Source organism: Scophthalmus maximus, chromosome 14 (assembly GCF_022379125.1).
Source record: "Scophthalmus maximus strain ysfricsl-2021 chromosome 14, ASM2237912v1, whole genome shotgun sequence".
NCBI classification, from domain to species: domain Eukaryota; kingdom Metazoa; phylum Chordata; class Actinopteri; order Pleuronectiformes; family Scophthalmidae; genus Scophthalmus; species Scophthalmus maximus.
In genome coordinates this window covers 3,559,123-3,577,272 of record NC_061528.1, presented here as the reverse complement: position 1 = coordinate 3,577,272, position 18,150 = coordinate 3,559,123, and the positions used below count along the sequence as shown (strand labels likewise).

General features: G+C 44.9%; 2 protein-coding genes across 3 annotated transcripts; both read right to left on the bottom strand.

Annotated features, from left to right (window-relative positions):
• Positions 1 to 5,048: 5,048 nt before the first annotated feature.
• Positions 5,049 to 12,532, bottom strand: gja3 (gap junction protein, alpha 3). Of its 2 annotated transcripts, XM_035604836.2 has the most exons (3): positions 12,089 to 12,532; positions 11,483 to 11,545; positions 5,049 to 10,192 (listed from the first exon to the last, which is right to left on the bottom strand). In XM_035604836.2, the coding sequence occupies exon 3, from the start codon at positions 10,154 to 10,156 to the stop codon at positions 8,714 to 8,716; it is 1,443 nt and encodes a 480-aa protein (XP_035460729.1). In that variant the 5' UTR covers positions 10,157 to 10,192; positions 11,483 to 11,545; positions 12,089 to 12,532; the 3' UTR covers positions 5,049 to 8,713. The 2 variants fall into 2 exon arrangements, with proteins under 2 accessions (XP_035460729.1, XP_035460727.1); XM_035604834.2 differs by lacking the exon at positions 11,483 to 11,545.
• Positions 12,533 to 14,917: 2,385 nt separating this feature from the next.
• Positions 14,918 to 17,327, bottom strand: gjb8 (gap junction protein beta 8). The gene is made up of 2 exons (XM_035604731.1): positions 17,197 to 17,327; positions 14,918 to 15,760 (listed from the first exon to the last, which is right to left on the bottom strand). Exon 2 carries the CDS (start codon positions 15,743 to 15,745, stop codon positions 14,969 to 14,971), a length of 777 nt encoding a protein of 258 aa, XP_035460624.1. The 5' UTR covers positions 15,746 to 15,760; positions 17,197 to 17,327; the 3' UTR covers positions 14,918 to 14,968.
• Positions 17,328 to 18,150: the final 823 nt, after the last annotated feature.

The following is an 18,150-nucleotide window of genomic DNA, read 5'->3' as shown; positions in this document are numbered from 1 at the left end:
TTTATAATTAACTAGTTACTAGCTTGTTGCAGATCCTGATTATTACTAATATTTTTTTTTTAAAGTAATGATGTTGTAGTTTGATGATCATTGTGATAATTAAAATCTCTGTCACATTATATAAAGTAAAATGAACCTTATCATCAGCTGAAACATCAAAGTGTTTATACACAGTTATTATGACCCATTTATATAATATTTCTTATTCAAGAATAGGTCTTTTGTGCTTTTGGTATATATTGACGCTAATGTTTATCTACTTTGACTTGAATGCATCTCTTGCGTTTGTACACTGCTGTTACTTAACGGGAGGTCTCTTCCGAACACTGTGTTGAATCTCTTTGACTTTTAGCAGCGCGGACATCATGCATCATGCAGGGGAAATCATTTCCAGAAAATTGGACTAAAACAAATTGCCACGGCACTGGACCTGGATGAAAGCGACGACGCATCACGACCCGAGTCAAAGCCATCTTTTGTCAGAAAGTGTTTAATAACGCACCCTCTTCTCTCATCAGTTTTTCTTAATTTTTACATTAGTTCCTTTGAAATTGCATGATTTGATCTTTAAAAAAAAAAAAAAAAAAGCAGTCATAAGTTTAACAGTCTGGAACTATAGTAGAAAAAACCTCCGTCAAAAGAGAGAGAGACGGAGAAAGAAAAGCCTCCCCCTTTCCACGAGCCGGTGGTCAGGCCTCCCAGAAACAAATTCATCACACGCCTGAAATACATAAAGAGGGCCTGAGGTATTTGTGCTGTGGGCTGAGTGTGAATTTGTTAGGTGATTAAAAGCTAAATATAACCTGGGGGGGGGCAGACCCTCTCTTTCTCTAGTCACTTTTCCACCACGGGGGCCAAGAGCAGGGGCCACGCGATCTGTCACTGTCACTGTCACGACCTTGGGACTTACTGTTTACCTTCTTATTAAATCAACATTATATTGTTAAATTCATTGTCTTTATATTTGTTAATAAGCCATTTTTGATGAATTTACAGAGATGCAGACAAATAAAATGTATATGAACACCAAGTTCAGACGACCAGCACCAGGAGTAGGATGAAAAAGAAAATTTTTATTTAAAAAGATATATTAATTTGACAGTGTTTGTTTTCTTTTCTTTTTAACTCTATAGGTTTTTGTAATATAATCATGTGAGTCATCTGAAAATATGAGCAATGGATACGTGTGTATGTATGTAAAGATAAACAACGTATTATTTTGCAGTTGTACTTTGTTAAGATGTTAAGTAATGTTTAATTTCATCGCAAGTACTAAAGTAAATGTAATAAAGTAAAAGTATGTGTATATATATAAATATTAAGGTAAACTTTAAGTATTCTTTTACACATGTACTTTTTTAAGATGTCAATGTTTCAGTAATGTTTCATTTTACAGGTCCAATAGCTTTTTCCTGTAGTTTCCAAGAAAGTAATCTGTAACTGTTATTTACTATTTATTTAAAGTATAATTGATAAATTGATGTCGTTCCTTTGTAGCTGTAGGCTACTTAAAGTTTTACTGTGGATAATTTTATGTAAATCAATGACCCCAACACAACTGATTCAACACGAATGTCTCATTTTCTAAACTCTCTATGCAAACTATTTTTGATTTACAGGAAAAAATGTGCATTGCAGAAATGCTGCTTCAATGAAAAGCACGGAGCTCTTGTTTTATCCGTGCGGTGGAGAACGCGTCTGAGTGACGGGCTCAGGCCTCCAGTCGGTCGTGCCAACAGTTCCACTATCTCCCATCACTCCTCAGCCACTGGACCCGAGAGCTCGACACTCATGTACCGGACTCTGTCGGCAGACGATCGGTGCCAAACGTCCCGCGCAAAGTAATCCTGCCAACACAAGTACGGAATATTTGAAGTCTCACATGTTGCCAATATTTCAACTCTAACATTAGCCTCATTTGCACTGGTTAGCATCAAACTTACTTCCACAGCTAGCTACATGTCAACTAGCCTGGGACCCAGACGAGTTCTGGGAGCTCATTTCATTTGCTCTGCCGGAATAAGGTCTTGATCTCCTCCGTTGGAAAGAGGATTTTCAACCGGCAGAATTCCTGCCCGTCCAATCACAATCTGATAATGGGCGGGGTTTATATACCATGACGCGGAGAAAAGCGACTTTTGCGAACAACCAAGATGGCCGCCGCTGATGAGAGAAGCTCCAGGTCTTGAGCGACATGCAGGTTGTTTTCTTTTCTTCTAGATCAGTAAGTTACACAACCAGCCCACTTATAAATACAACCAGACGTTTAACTCGAGGATATTTTGTTCAAATTGGCAATTTTACAGTTGTTTTATGCTTCATACACTAGCCAGGCTTTAGCCATGATGCTAACGCAGCCGCTAGTTGACGCTAGGAGCCAGGAAACGAAGTAGGAGCTTCAGTGAACAAACTTCTTTCGTCTCCTGCGTTAATCTCCAAAGTGGTTTCGACAACTTCCTCATGAACTCTGAGGAAATGTACATGCGTCCTCACCGGCGTCTCACTACTGCAGCGTCTTTACGGCCGCGGCTAAACAATAATACCACATGGAACCTCTTGGGGCACCAAACTTTTTGTTAAAACAATTCAAATGTTATTTCGAAACTTTATTGTTTGGGTTGCAGCACCAGCCTGGAGACGAAATCATTCACTTTTTTGTTCTATCTGACTAAAGCAAACTTTAAGAAACATGCGACGCCCCCTAGAATGAGACATTTTCAAAACAGATTTCATATTTCTTGTCTGGGTTAATGTCTGGGTTAATAAGTTGAAATATATATTTTATGTTAAGGTCAACAAAACTTCTCTCAGGTTTTTGCAGCACTTGATGCACAGAACCTGATATTAATCTTCTCATCTTACTTTCAAAAACAAATTTAAAACAATTGTATTCGATTACAAAATGGCCCCAAAAACTCTGAAATATTCCCCAAACATTTAGTCAATCTCCTCATTTATCTTTGCTCATATACGAGCGTCTGGTTTCGCTGCCGCCTTGTTGAAAACCACTGACGGTGCTAGAAAATCAAAATGAACAGAAAACAAGCAGCTGTTAATTTCACCCCCATCCATCATGTACTGCACAGTGTTGTGAATCGTCCGCTCAGTTCTTGTGATTGTGCGTCCGACGTGTGATGGATGTTTGACTCCCGGGTGCGAGACTGACGCGCCCGTCTCATTTTAATTATTCCTGGACGTGGTTATGAAGTGGGTTTGGCCGTGTGTCCCTGGCTCGCTCTCACATTCTGACGTCGGCTGTAGGAATGCGGTGGAGTGAGGGGAGTGAGAGCGCCCAGGAGGTCGGAGGTCAAAGAGTCTACAAAGAGAGTAAATCCGCAGACAACTCAAGAGGCCGATGCTGCTGGTGTGGGCGGCGTACTGTATTACTCCTGGATGTCTTCGACTTTAGATTAACGAGGTTATGAGAGATAATTACATTTGCGGGAATTACAGGAAAACCTCTACACCAACTAATACCAAAGCATCGTCCAGAAATTTGATCTAAAAGAACCCAATAATAACAATAATAGAGAAGAATCTGTCCATGATATTTGAAAACTAAACAAATTTATGTCTATTACATTAGACATATTTAGCTAATTATGAGAATGATTATACCTGCAAGTTGGGGACATTTTGATATTCTTTGTATTCACATACACAACAGGGAATGACTCAGACCCTGAACCTTTTAAAAATAGTCGTCTATCTACTGAAATCCTAATTTAATATTTCTTGTTTCTAAATCATTTAATTTTTTGATTCAACGCTGGAGGCGCTGTGGCAAAGTGATAAGGCGTTGGTCTTGCAAACCAAAGATAATGTTTTCAACCCTCATCCAAGCCATTTGCTTACTTTGCTAATCCTTGGTACGTGGCCCTAAATTTGAGGTTGATGATTAAAACCCTGCAAGTTTTCTCTCTTGTGATGTTGTGAGTGTCTGTTTATTTTAAGATTTGTTCTGCCCAGTGAATAACCAGGTTCTTCTCTCCTAGGAATTATAAGACGGAAAACAGATAAAGATCCGGGAAGTTTAAATGTCAAATTAAGAAACATCTGACGGAGGCTTTATCAGAAAGAATGATGGAGAAGTCCCAAAATTCACTGCAGGAACAACAAGACTGTTCTCTCAAACGAATTGGAGATAATGGATTGACCCCATGACCATGTATGAAAGCCACATCTAACACGCTTTGGGATTCAGATTTTTGGTAGAAAAAAAGATGTTAGACTGCCTGCACTGAAAACCAATCCAAGGTTGTAGTGTAGTGGACGAATGGGGAGTTGGAAGATAATGGGTCCGTTCATTCCTCGAATCTGTTGCTGATCCTCAAGTTCAGCTTCTTCAAAATTGGCTGCAATGAAACTCGCAGACAGTCGGGCTCACGTCTTTAGGTCAGAGTAAAGTTACAGTAAAGTCTTCCTATGTTTTGCACCCAAGGGTAATTTAACAGAATTAGGAAAAAGCCCAGAGAAATGAACCCAAACCCAAACTGTGGATGAGGGAAGTTCTGCTGACCGACTCTTCTCTTATGCTATCCCTAGGTTAAAAACTCTGTCCAAGGACAAACCAAGAAGTATGTTTTCACCTCTTCTCGCTTTGTTTCTTTATTTATTAGCGGGATTATGCTAAAACTACTAAACGGACTTCTACCAAACTTGTTGGAGGGATGTGGCAATTGAATTTAAGTGTGGATTAGGCCCCAAACAATTCAGACCACTTCCCTTTCTTCTCTTATATTTCTACTATAAAGAACTAAAGAATCATGCAGGATCGTCGGGCCTTTGGCGGAGATATGTGACATTCTAGTTTTCGTTTGTGAGCTTAGCAATTATGGTTTTGTCTTGTTAGTTCACTAATCTCACATTTGCCACTGTACTCTACGTGTATTATGTTGCTTTTTGTTAACTTGGTTTTAAAGAGGTCACGGTCATTGTTCAGGACAGGTCAAGGTCAAGACTCAACTCCTTCAGATCTGCACCGACGTGCGCTCCAGTCGGTGAATTTCAAGGACCAGGGACACAACAGATATGGTACAAAAAATTTATTTAGTAACAGTTTTGTAAACATTTGAGGTAAATTAACATTTACATCAACTTGTTCTTACAAAAGAATCATTCATACACAAGGCACTTTCTCTTGTTTAAGACAGCATTGCAGAACGGGGCTGCTGCTCTGAGCATTCGTGAGATGATGGTTCCTGCTCCCAGACGAGGTCAGAGACATCATGCTCTGCATGAAACTTTCAGAGGAGAGAGTTCGGAGGAGTCGAGGTGGCAGGAAGGTGGGATGACGCTGACGCCGACAGGGGCTTTTTGAACACAAACGTCCTGTCAGGGCCTTCGTAATGCGGGGGTTAGGAAAGGGCCAGTTACCCTGCTAACACTGTCTCAACAAGTGGGAGTCGTCCGATGTGACGTCAAACCAGACGGTCTGCGAGAACACATACCGAGCGGACACAGAAAACAACCCAACCTTTTTTTTTTCTCTCTCTCTCTCTCTCGCCACTGTTATTATAATTGATTTTTAAATCTTCAAACTCATCTGAGCTCGAGATTATTAACAGTTTCTCGTGTTTTTTGAAACACTGTCTTTTCTGTGAGGGGCCGATGCGTTTGGGTTTTTTTAAGACATTTTTTTTTTCCTTTGAGGATCACATAGGGTTCGCTCTCTCACTCTCTCTCTCTCTCTCCCTCTATTACTACCAATATTAGCATTATAGAACAGCAATTTTTTTCTTTTCTTTCCTTAATGTGCAAATCTTTTATCAACTACCGAAATGTAAACTTTAGGAATCAAACACAAATGCACATAACAAAGAATTATTATTTTTTTGCTTTTGTATTTTTTTTTTGTCATTTTGAACAACAAACATGGATTAGGAAAGGGCTGCTTTCACCTGTGTGTTGTGTACAGTAGCTGTATATTCTCCTTTCTCTGTTTCTGCCACTGGAGTGAGAAACAGTATGAGACATCATATGCGTACAGATACACCATTAAGTACCATCCTTTTTTAAACCCCCCTGAAAATTAAAAAGAAGAAAAAAAACAAGAAACAGCCGGAACCTTTACATTGCTCTTAATCCAGTGCATTAGTGGGGCAGTAAGCGATTTTGGAGAAAGATTGTTTGTTGCTCGAACCCGCAGCCTCGGGTATGAGAGACGGACGCGCTAACTGCGAGGCGAAAACCCCCTGGGTCGTAGCGTCTGTCGCTAGCACATCTGCCTGTCGCTAGCAAGTCTGTCGCTAGCACGTCTGTGTCTGCCTGTTGCTAGCACATCTGACGCTAGCACATCTGTCGCTAGCACGTCTGCCTGTCGCTAGCACGTCTGCCTGTCGCTAGCACGTCTGTCGCTAGCAAGTCTGTCGCTAGCAAGTCTGTCTATTGCTAGCACATCTGTCTGCCGCTAATAGTCTGTCGCTCGCACGTCTGCTTGTCGCTAGCATGTCTATCGCTAGCAAGTCTGTCGCTCGCACGTCTGTCTGTCACTAGCACGTCTGTCTGTCGCTAATAGTCTGTCGCTAGCATCTCTTCGCTAGCAAGTCTGTCGCTAGCAAGTCTGTCTGTCGCTCGCACGTCTGTCTGTCACTAGCACGTCTGTCTGTCGCTAATAGTCTGTCGCTAGCATCTCTTCGCTAGCAAGTCTGTCGCTAGCAAGTCTGTCTGTCGCTCGCACGTCTGTCTGTCGCTATCACGTCTGTCTGTCGCTATCACGTCTGTCTGTCGCTATCACGTGTGTCGCTATCACGTGTGTCGCTATCACGTCTCCTCAGGTGTCGGGGAGTGGTGTTCAAAAAACTGCACACAGTGTTGTGTGGTGCGGTCCGCACCATTTTCGGGGCGTTTTCAGTTTACAGAGCCTGGGCTGAGCCAAACTTTTTTTGGGGGGGGTGGGTTGAACACAGAACCCACAGGTAGCGAACAGTGAGGAAATATTCGTTGATTTTCTATTGCAAAAACGTCTTTTGCTTGAGAATCGCTTACTGCTCCTTTTATCATGCCCGTGAACTTCTGAAACAAGTACTGTGTCTGTAATGTACTCGCGTTGTTAAGCCTTGTGAGTGCAGAATGTGTCGCGGGGAGATAATGTGGTGTTACTCCGCCTCAGGGGTGAATTCACAGGAGGATACTGCGGCGCGAGGCCTTTTTGAAAGTGAGTGCCTGGGACATGAATGAACGGCACAGCGACAGAGACAAGAGCGACTGGGACTTTCTGATGAATTCAGTTAAAGGTTTTGGGGTTTTTCTTCTAACTAATCAGGTTGAACACGACAAAATAGAAGTCGCTCAAGGTCGACTGTACTTTTCACAACGCCAGTCGTTCTGTCCTTCTTTTTTTTTTGCGCTTGTTGATTTGCGTTTCGCAATCACAGATTGACGACTACAGTTATGCAATTCCATGAGTAAAATTCAATTCATGTTTATTTGTTTTTTTAAAAAGAGAGAAAAGAATAGCACTTTTCAGAATGAAAGTGATGGAGAAGCACGTGAAATGTGTCATGATGGGATTGGTGTGATCATTAAAGGGGGGGGGGGGGGGGGGATAACTGCCAACAATCTAACTATTAAAAAAAAAATTAGCAGTTTCAAGTCGAACCAAAGGGCTTCGGGAGGCGGTTTGTGTTAATGAACAAGGAGAATATCTGTTTGTTGTTATTGTATTTCAGAAGGTGGCTGACGTGATATTTTCAAGATTTCTTTGAAAGGCGGTGGTGTATATTTTGTGGTTTGCTCAGCTGGCGGAGAGCGTTTTCCTTTCCGGACACGTTGACCCGAAGGCGACGCCGCCAGAGGCGGCGGGCGTGAGCGCCTGTAAACGCGCAGTGTGGTGGCCAACGTATTCGATCTCTACGTTTATTGACCCAGGTGCATTCTGGGCAGGGAGGACTCCTATCAGCAGCCTTTTCTATTCCGAGGACGTTCCAGTCCTCCGTGTATCGGTGAGTTGCAGGCGCTCCACGTGCCGCCGTGCTAAAGACTACGAGGAAACGCAACACGACGCGACGTATGTTGATGAGAGAAACGACTTCTCGGATTGAAGCGTGTTTAACACAAAGACTCTCCAGGTCACAGGTCAAAACCCTGGAAGAAGCCGCTGACGTGCGATCCAACGCGCATGTGTATGTTTTTCGCGCCGCTGATTTTGACTGTGAAACCAGATTTTTTTAAAAAAAGATAAAGATATATGAGCAAACTGTCTGGTCCCACATCGACGAAGTGATCATCCGAAAACAGTTCAGCCGTCGTGCGGACAAATGATCGTCGTTCGTTTGGAATAATTAACGGGGAAAAGAATTAAAAAAGAGTTAAAGACCATGAAATCGTCATCCTCCCCAAACCAGACGCCACGGTGGATCGATTTTGACGATAGAGCTACAACATTACAATTGGCCCTAGCTCCACCCGCCGCCGTGGGCGGAGCCTCCTGACTTTAAAAGCGCCGCGTGGTCACATGTCGTGTGCATAAGTGAAAGACCGTTCAAAAAAACCAAAACTCTGCAACTCACCGACTGTCATTTCACATTGACTTAAACATTTCTTCTTCTTTCTTTTTTTTTGCTTTCCTGTCTCATGTCGCCTCGCCTTCTTTTTTGGGGGGTTTGTTCGTTTTGCCATGTCTTCTTGTTCTTTTCTGATGCGTGCGTGTGGTGTTTGGGCTTTTTGTTGTCGGTCAGGGAGGGTTTAGGGACGTGAAGGAGGTGAGGATTATTCAGACAGCCAGGTCGCTCGGCCTGGCCCGGATGCTGCTGCTCTTGCTGGCCCGACTGAGCCGCCGAGGGTCTGTGCCGACCGTTACCGGGGGCTCGTGCATCTCCGCCGTGGTGGTGGTGACGTGGCCTTCGTCCTGCTCGCTCTTCCCCCCGCCCCGGCTGCCCGCGTTCGAGGCGGCGCCCGGGCTGCTGCCGCTGCCGCTGGAGGCCGCAGTGGCTGTTGTGCTGGTGATGTTGGTGTTACTGGTGGCGTTGCTGGTGGGAAGGAGCAGCGCCGCGTCGACGGCCTGCTGCTGCTCGTGGTCGGTGCTGGCGGAGGAGGAGTGGGATGGGGAAGGGGAGGCGGCCTTCATCTCCCGAGTCTGCTGCTCGGTGGCCAGGTTGGCCCAGTTCTGCTGCGTGGCCAGCCTGTGGTTGTTGTTGCTGCTGATGTAGTAGTGGGAGGAGGGCGAGGGCTGGCGGAGGGCGTCCTCCAGCTGGAGGTCGTCCATCTTGAAGTCTGCGGCCGAGGGCGCGGCCGCCGCCCCCATGGGTGGCAGGAACGCCCCGCTCCCCGCCGTGACATCCGTGTAGTTGGGGGGGTAGCTGAGGCTGGATGGGGCAGTTCTGGAGCCCGAGGCCAAACAATCAGGCTCCGCTATGTCGACACAGCGCAGCGGCGACTTGTTGTGCACGGGGGCGAACTCGTTGGTCATGCCCTGTTTAACTTTCTTCCACCCGAGGTGATAGATCTCTAACAAATTCAGCAAAAGAGACACGCAAGCCACCACAAGCATAAATATAATAAAAATAGTCTTTTCCGTGGGCCTCGAGATGAAGCAGTCCACGGTGTTGGGGCAGGGCCAACGAGCGCACTTGTACAGGGGCCTCAGCTGGAAGCCGTAGAGGAAATACTGGCCCAAAATGAATCCCACTTCAAACAGGGTCTTGAAAATAATGTTGAACACGTAAGTGCGCAGCAGCGCGCCTCTGATGCGGATTTTGCCATGTTCGTCCCTGATTGGCGGCTTCTCCTTCTTGCCGCCGCCGCCGCCGCCGCCTCCGGCATCGCCGCCATTTCTAAAAAGGAGTTCTTTCTCCTCCTGGAACCTGTTTGCCTTGCGCAGCTCCTCCTCCTTCTCTTTCCGCTTCTCCTCCATGCGGACTATGTGCAGCACGTGGCCCAGGTAGATGAGCGTCGGCGTGGACACGAAGATGATCTGCAGCACCCAGAAGCGGATGTGCGATATCGGGAAGGCCTCGTCGTAGCAGACATTCTCGCAGCCGGGCTGCTGGGTGTTGCAGGTGAAGTCGGACTGCTCGTCGCCCCAGACCTCCTCGGCCGCGGCCCCCAGCACCAGGATCCTGAAGATGAAGAGGACGGTGAGCCAGACCTTGCCGATGACCGTCGAGTGCTCCTGAGCGTTCTCCAACAGCCGCCCCAGAAAGCTCCAGTCGCCCATGCTTCACGATTTTCTAGCCTATGGAGAAAGTACAGGCTGGAGTGGAGGGGGAAGGGGGGGGGGGGGGGGTGTCAAAACGAAACAAAAAGGAGAGAGGAGAAGGGACAGACAGAGAGAGGAGAAGAGTAGAGCGACTCGTGTGAACTCTGTCGAATGTCGGCCTGAACATTTTGGTCACTTGCAAAGAGCATCAGGCGAAGGGCCTCACCCAAAGGTTACACACTCGACACACACGGACACACGGGACGACAGCAGGACGAGGGCGGAGGCGCCGGCTGCAGACCGACATATTTCTCTTTTCAGTTTTTCATAAAACGCTCGGCAGAACGCGGCCTTCACGGAAAAACTGAATCGATGCGACAGCGTTCACCCTCAATCACGGACGCTCGTACGCTGTGTAGACCTGTTCCACTGAACCCTGGTTCACTGTCCCTCTCTCTCTCTCTCCCTCTCTCTCTCTATGTCAGGCCTATCTCTCTTTCTCTCTCTCTCTCTCTCTCTCTCTCTCCTCTCTCTCTCACCTGCTCGCTCCACTGCCCAGCAGGCATGTGCTGAGATCAACATTATAATGTTCGAAAACAGCATTTAGCAGAGATGGGGCACACACACACACACACACACACACACACACACTCACACACACACACGTGCGTAGGGCACGCGCACATTCCGACATACACATCATCCTCCTTTCTTCCCTCTCTCCGTCCACTGTAACACTAAAGCCCCCCCCAGACACACACACACATACACATTTCTGTGTTACTGTACTTACAAAATAATATGATAATACATTTAGAATATGACGAATTCAGATGAGATTTAAGAGACATTTTAAATGTCAAAGTCAATTTGAAGAGATTAGTTTAGTCTAATCTTTGATTAGTTTAAATATTCAGTCTTTATTATAGCAAAGTAACATCTTCAAATACCTTGTTTTGTTCAACCAATGATGTCAATTTCATGAATATATATTTCAAAGTAATGGATAAAACAGGGAACATGAAAATATTATTACATCCAAAAAAGCTGAAACCAGAGAATGTTTGACAAATTATTTTAGATGCATAGCTTGATTATTAGATTATACACAACACTGGCAGTTATTTCATTAATTTGAGAGCTATTCCGGCTTTATACGTCGGTTATTTAATATCAGATGTCTCGGCTCGTCTGTCTTCTAATGGGGTCGACTGTGAAAAGCAGATGCAGTGCGTCTGACGTTAGGCGATATTCTGTTCCCTGAACAAAAACTATTCACAAAACAAATTCAAACACGCACACACACACACACACACACACACACGGAGCGGAGGAGGAACTTACTAAAATATTCTTGTATTAAAGGTAATAAATCCATCGACTAGGGTTCACAAATATGTATAACACCTGCAAGAGAAAGACATGAGTCAAACAGTGAGTCTTTTTTCTTTTTAAGACTTTCAAGGGTCAACAGATCAAAAAACCACAGAATCTAATAAAGAGAACACAAATATTATATGTATATATATATATATATTTGTTATTTTCCCAGATACACTGATAAGAATCTAGAATCGAGGAGTGTAATTTCCCAGAATAGATAGAATAGAATAGAATATATGTTTCCACCCAGAAGGTCAGGAAGCACTTGACCTCTGTGACGACTTTAATTGTCAGAGTCAAAGTGAGAGTTTCTCCCGGGTCCACAGGTATTCGTGGCATTTATGTCGCACGGTGACACCGGAGCCACAAAGAGCCTCTTCTCTGACAATGCGGACTTTGCCAGAGTCCCGCGGACCGACGAGCTTTGTCCGGAGCTCTTTTTTCTTTTCCTTCCCCCTTTGCGCGCTTTTAATGGACCTGACTCCTGATGCGCTCACACACACACACACACACACAGAGAGAGAGAGAGAGAGAGAGAGAGAGAGAGAACACTCTTCACCGTCATACCTTCACAGCGGAGATGTCATACCGCCACCATCATCATCTTCACCAGCATCATCACCATCACCGGTGCCATGGAGACCTCCCGCGGCGGCAGCGACCCCCTCTCTTGATGCCAATGTCCCCTCCTCCTCCTCCTCCTCCTCCTCCTCCTCCAGCAACCTGTCTCCTCCCTGACACCTCCTGCACCCTCTTCTTCCTCCTCCTCCTCCTCTTCTTCAGTCGCGCGCGTGTGCGTGTGTGTGTGTGTGTGTGTGTGTGTGGTCCGTCCCGTCCCGTGGGGGCCCCGTCCAACTTTGCGCAAAGGGACGAGAAAGGAAGGAAGGAAGGAAGGAGGGAAAAAGAAAAGACGAACAAACTTCCCCTGTCGGGTCGTTGTCAGTGTTTGGAGGCGGCCTGGAGTCGGAGATGGGGCTCGGTCGCGCGGAGCTGCCTCCCGTTTCCAGCCATGTCTGGACTGTCACATTGTGTGACCATGCATGAGTGAATCCACAGAGTCATCAGCCTGTGCGGAGTCACGCCACGCCCCTGACCCCCCCCCCCCTTTGGATGAACTGTCCAACATGCGCGTAAAAGTTGTCGCAGAAAAAAAAATTGTTGGCAAAAAAAAAATCAACGTAAAAAAACTTTCTCCAAACACATTCTTTTTTTTTTTTTACAAAGAAAAAACGTGATCACACGCTAAAACTTCCCTAAAGTCAAAAATAATAATGAAAAAATACACTCCCGGGAGTTTGCAGCAGGAGCATCATACTTCAGCCAAACCGCCAATATACATCTAGAAATATATTTATACTGTAGGTCACGTGTTTTCAAAATAAAAGCAGTGTTAAATTAGTCGTGAGGTCACGATAAACTCAAAGGAGATGCTTTAGATGAACTTTCCACATGAAGTGAGATGAATTAAAGCTGATAATTGAACATATTGTGGGGGAAAAAATGTAAAAGTTGAGCACCAGCGGGTCTCTGAGAAGATTAAACTCACAGGACACCACTTATATAAAGAAAAATGAATAAAAGAAAAGATAAAAACAAACATGATGGGGGGCATTAAAATGATGTAATGTGAAACTCACTCAAACACAAACTGAACACAAAACAATGAACCACACAAACACACACACACATTTTTTTGACTGATTTATGACAACAACAACAACAACAACAACAAAAGTCTCAAAGAGCAAAATTACTTCAAGGATCAAAGTGCAAGTGTAATGCAAAATAACTCTTTTAGAGGTACAAAACTCAATCACAAACGCGTAATGTCCTCCTCAGAGAGATGTTAAAAAGCAGATTAAACCTAAAGAGAAAAAAATGTGTGTGACGCCGTCATCTCGACGGGGCCCTCGTCCCCTCAGTCGTCTCGCAAAGGGGAATCTGGTGAGGACACGTTCAGGTTGAGATGGACAGCGGTTCCTCGCATCGAGGAGCGGTGGCGATCGGAGTCGTGGCTAAAATAAGGCACGTCCTGAAAGATGATACACGGCCAGCTGGGGTCAGTACGCACAGCTCCACAACAACACAAGTTCACATGACACACGGAGCGGGACGACTTCACGTATCAGTGTTACAGGAGCAGAGAGACTCAATTGTCACAATTGTAATGAAGTAAACTTGATGATCCTGCTTCTTTTTCTTCACGCAAACTCTGCAGGTAACAAAAAGGTCAAAAAGGTCAAGAAGAAGTCGCAGAATGCAAAGAAGGCGACAGGTTTTTGGTTTCTCCACAAAACTCGACAACCACATGTTTCAACACCGTTCTGAATTATCATTCCAGTGTTTGTTTGTAAGACTCCGATATGAAGATCATCTAGAGCAAATATTTCACATCTTTGTGCGATTTGGCTGAAGAATGAAGATTGATATCTAAACGTATATTCATGCCACACGTCCTCAGAGTTCAGTTCAAGTAGAAAGAAGACTGTGATTGATCGACGAACAGCGCCACATCTGTAAAAACCACTGTAGTAGGTTTCTTCTTCTTCTTCTTCTTCTTCTTCTTTTTTAGGTAAGATTTCGAATACATAAATTCTTCTTCGGCATAATCATCCTGTGCAACAAAAACCCTCTCAGTAGTTATGAACACACGCACACGCAAAAAAAAAGAGAGCATTACTTAAAGAAAGTTATTCAACTATCAAATGTCAAACTTGTTTCTGTGCTTCAGTCAATTGATACAACACAGCAGCATCATAAACATCTGCTTTGAAAAAGAAAAATCAATAACTGTGAAACATGTATTCAACATTTTAAAACCGAACTCAGATGTAATCGCAAAGGCACCTTTTATTATTTCTTTTCTGTTTTTGCTTCACTTGTCATTGCCTCCATCTGTAACACTGAGGAGGCTTCCCAGCGTCACCACCAGGTGTCAGTGTAGACCCATTTGTTCTCTGGTTCCCAACGTGCACCGGGTCACTCGTGCAGTGAACAGCACGCTGGAGCAAAACGTCTTCCGTCAGCAAATTTGATACGAGGACATTGACGTGTATGACAAACAATCGAGCAAACAAATCCGTAACTTTGCATCGGGGGGGGGGGGGGGGGGGGGGGGGGGGGGGAACGTCTGACTTCCTCCAGCATCGAATTTGTTGAGGCCGTAAAAAGAAAGAGCGAATCCGAATCAAATACAAACGAACGCAGGAGTCAGAGCCTCCTCTCGACAACGAATGGGCCGCCGTCGAACTAAACTGATTTCTCTCGTGGTCACTTCAAATTCCCCTCTGTCTCAAAATCATCGGCCCATGAGACAATTCTGGCAGATGCTCAGAACGAGCTGTGATGCATTATGGGTAGTCGGATGAATACAGTTCGCGCTCGTCTCCTCTTTGATGCCGATCCTCCGGCCCCCCCCCCCTTTTCAGCGCATCGCCTTTTGGCGGACTAGTCCGTGGTGGTGGACAGCAGCGCCTCGTTCTTCTTGTTCTCCAGGAGGGCGTTGTCCCGCGTCACGCTGTCCGCCTGGCCGTACTGGCGATTCCTATTGGACCGGGCCGAGCAACGCATGAGCGCCTTGCCGATGAGGTAGCCCAGCTCGGCCACGTTGAGGATCATGCAGATGGCCGACGAGGACACCATGAAGATGGTGAAGACGGTCTTCTCCGTCGGCCGGGAGATGAAGCAGTCCACCTTGTTGGGACAGGGCCACTGCTCGCACTTCACCAGCCGCGGCATCTGGAAGCCGTCGTAGACGAAGTACAGCGCGTACATGAAGCCGCCCTCGAAGATGAGCCGGAAGAACAGGCTGGAGGTGTAGGTCCACCACAGCGGGCCGGTGATCGGCAGGCGCCGCTTCTTCAGCTTCTCCAGGTCGTTGACCTTGTCGACGCCGTTGGAGGCCAGCATGGTCTTCTTGTCGCCGCGGTTCCTGTAGGCCACGTGCATGGCCACCAGCAGCGCCGGCGTGGACACGAAGATCAGCTGCAGGCACCACAGGCGGATGTGCGACACGGGGAAGAAGTGGTCGTAGCAGACGTTCTTGCAGCCCGGCTGCTGCGTGTTGCACGTGAAGTCGGACTGCTCGTCGCCCCAGACGCTCTCGGCGGCCAGCACCAGGATGGTGATGCGGAAGATGAAGAGGACGGAGAGCCAGATCTTCCCGAGGCTGGTGGAGTGCTTGTTGACGCCGCCCAGCTGGGCGTAGAGTGCCCCCCAGCTCATCGTGGCTCAGACGACCTGTCGAGGGGGCAGGAAGTCAGCAGAAGGTCAACAGTTAATTCAGTGTGTTGAGAGAATTCTGCGGAGGGTTAGGAAGTAACCCGAAAGGAAGAGCCTAGTACATTTTGGAGCAGATCTTTTCTTTCCACTTTCCGGCGAGAGAAGGCGTGAGACTTGGCGCAGGCACGTGCTCTCCGAGCGCCCTTGGAGATGTTTAGTTTTCTTTTAGTTAGCAGGATTGCACAAAAAACTACCCGACGGATTAAAACTCGGTGGAAGGATGGAAGCCTGGGAAGAACCCACTACATTTCGGTTGAGGCGTAGATCCAGGAATTGACAAAAAAACTCTTTCTTTGATGAGACCCAGCCAATCAAGTGTAGGAGGGTTCGGTCTTGGCGGAGGAGTGCACTCTACTCTGTGCCATTCTAGTTGTTTCTTGAAAAAAAGTTTTTTGTACAAAAAAACTCAATTTGACAACAAATAAATCACATGACCAATGAGCGGAACCCGGGGACACAGAGTGGATGACAGATGGCCAACAGGGCTGAGGCAGCAATCTATGTGTAAAACTCCCACTGGAGTTATTTTATGATTTCTGCCACCGTTAAGAACGTTCATTTTGAGCGGCAGCATAACGATGAAGACAACGTTGGAACAGAGATTGGTTTTCACTCTATAGAGAACTTTTTGACCCCAGGTCATGAGGTTGCGGACGTTGCCCCCCAACCACCCAACGACTGCACGGAAACACCACCAAGCTCCCAACTACCTTTCTACCACCGCTTACTGCTGATGTGATTATTATTTTACTACTCGTAGTCCATTATTATCAGGATTAATACTTTTCAATTATGATCTTCACTCAGACGCCACTCCCGCATACTCGTCTCCACTCCACTGCTTGTCGACTATGTGCTGATTTCTTACATAAACAGGAGTAATAATAAATAAATAAAACAATAAACAGGAGTGGAAATGAAAAAAATAAGAAATTGCAGGCAATGCCAGAAATTGAAATGCACTTTTTTAAAAACACTTTTTAAATCTTTCATTTCCTCTTCATTCTTTTCCTTAAAAAAAATGAAATGAAAAAAAGCTATGTGAATATTTGTTGAAGAGGATTAAAAGGCAGTTCGGTCGTTTAAATCTAAATCAATAAACAAGATTATACTTTCCAGAAATGTATACGTTTTTTGTTTTGTTTGGGTATATAATATATATATATAATTATTATATTTTTTTTAAGACTTGAAATGTGTTTTTTCCCCTTATTTTTTTTTAAATAAAAAAGATTAAAATTGATAAATTATAGAATTAGACTGTTACTAAATGAAAATAAATGTTAGTATTATAAATAGTAGCAATCTGCTGTTGTTGTCAATCCGTCTAAAAGAAATCAGTTTGAGTTTTACAAATGTAAACCAACCACACAGGAGTTCTGACACCAACTCACCTGTTTCTCTGTGGAGCTTATGAGAAGATCAATAGTTTTTCCATGGAGGGAAAAGAAATCAAATAATGAATCCTCTTGTGTGATCTGAAGAGAAGTGTTCTCCTCGCTGGGCTCGTCTCGAAGCACCTGAGTCCCCAGACGAGCTTTTTATTTTATATATCACCACCTCCAGTAGACGGCGAGGGGCGGGGCCAGTCGGAGGGGGCGGGGCCAGCCGGGGGCCGCCAAGGAGGAGGAGGCGGTCTTTAGTGGAAGGGTCGAGCATCTGCACTCTCAAACCTGTTTGTCTGTACATGATCACTAGAAATTCATAATTCATTCTAAAGAAAGTTTGTATTCATCTTCGCGAAGGAGGCCCCCGGGCCAAACACTTGTTTCTGGGCCCTTACTGTACACATACTGTACACGCCCACTTGATTCACAGAAAATGAATCAGCAGCCATTCTGAGGTATTTTTTTTTTTAAAGCAACAACTTGCTCTTCTCCCCCAGTTGTTCTTATTTAACTCATTGTTATACGTATAATCTCTCATAAAGAAATAACATAACTGTCATGAGTTCTAAAAAATGTACGCCCATTTGGTCAAACGAAGTTATAAATATAATAATTACTCCCAAAATGATGGTTTTAATTTATTCATCACTATCACTGAATTAAAATAAAAATCTGATTAACAATCTGTTTTATTCAAATCCTCCTTTGTAATATAACTACAGTTGTCGGATACTGTAAATATAGTAGGACAACAAATTTCACTGAAATATTGTGACTTTCAATTATTGTAATATTGTACTTAAGTACAATATTGGAGTCAATACTGTACTTAGTGGCTTTTCACCAATGACATCTAATTGTTTCTGTTGATTTTCATTCATTATTATTACTACAACTACTATTACTAATAATAATAAACACATGCTCCATAAATTTAACAACCGTTATTTACTCACACAC

Bases quoted from the DNA above. Each gene is read 5' to 3' on its own strand.
- gjb8 (XM_035604731.1), bottom strand. From the start codon at position 15,745: ATGAGCTGGGGGGCACTCTACGCCCAGCTGGGCGGCGTCAACAAGCAC.
- gja3 (XM_035604836.2), bottom strand. From the start codon at position 10,156: ATGGGCGACTGGAGCTTTCTGGGGCGGCTGTTGGAGAACGCTCAGGAG.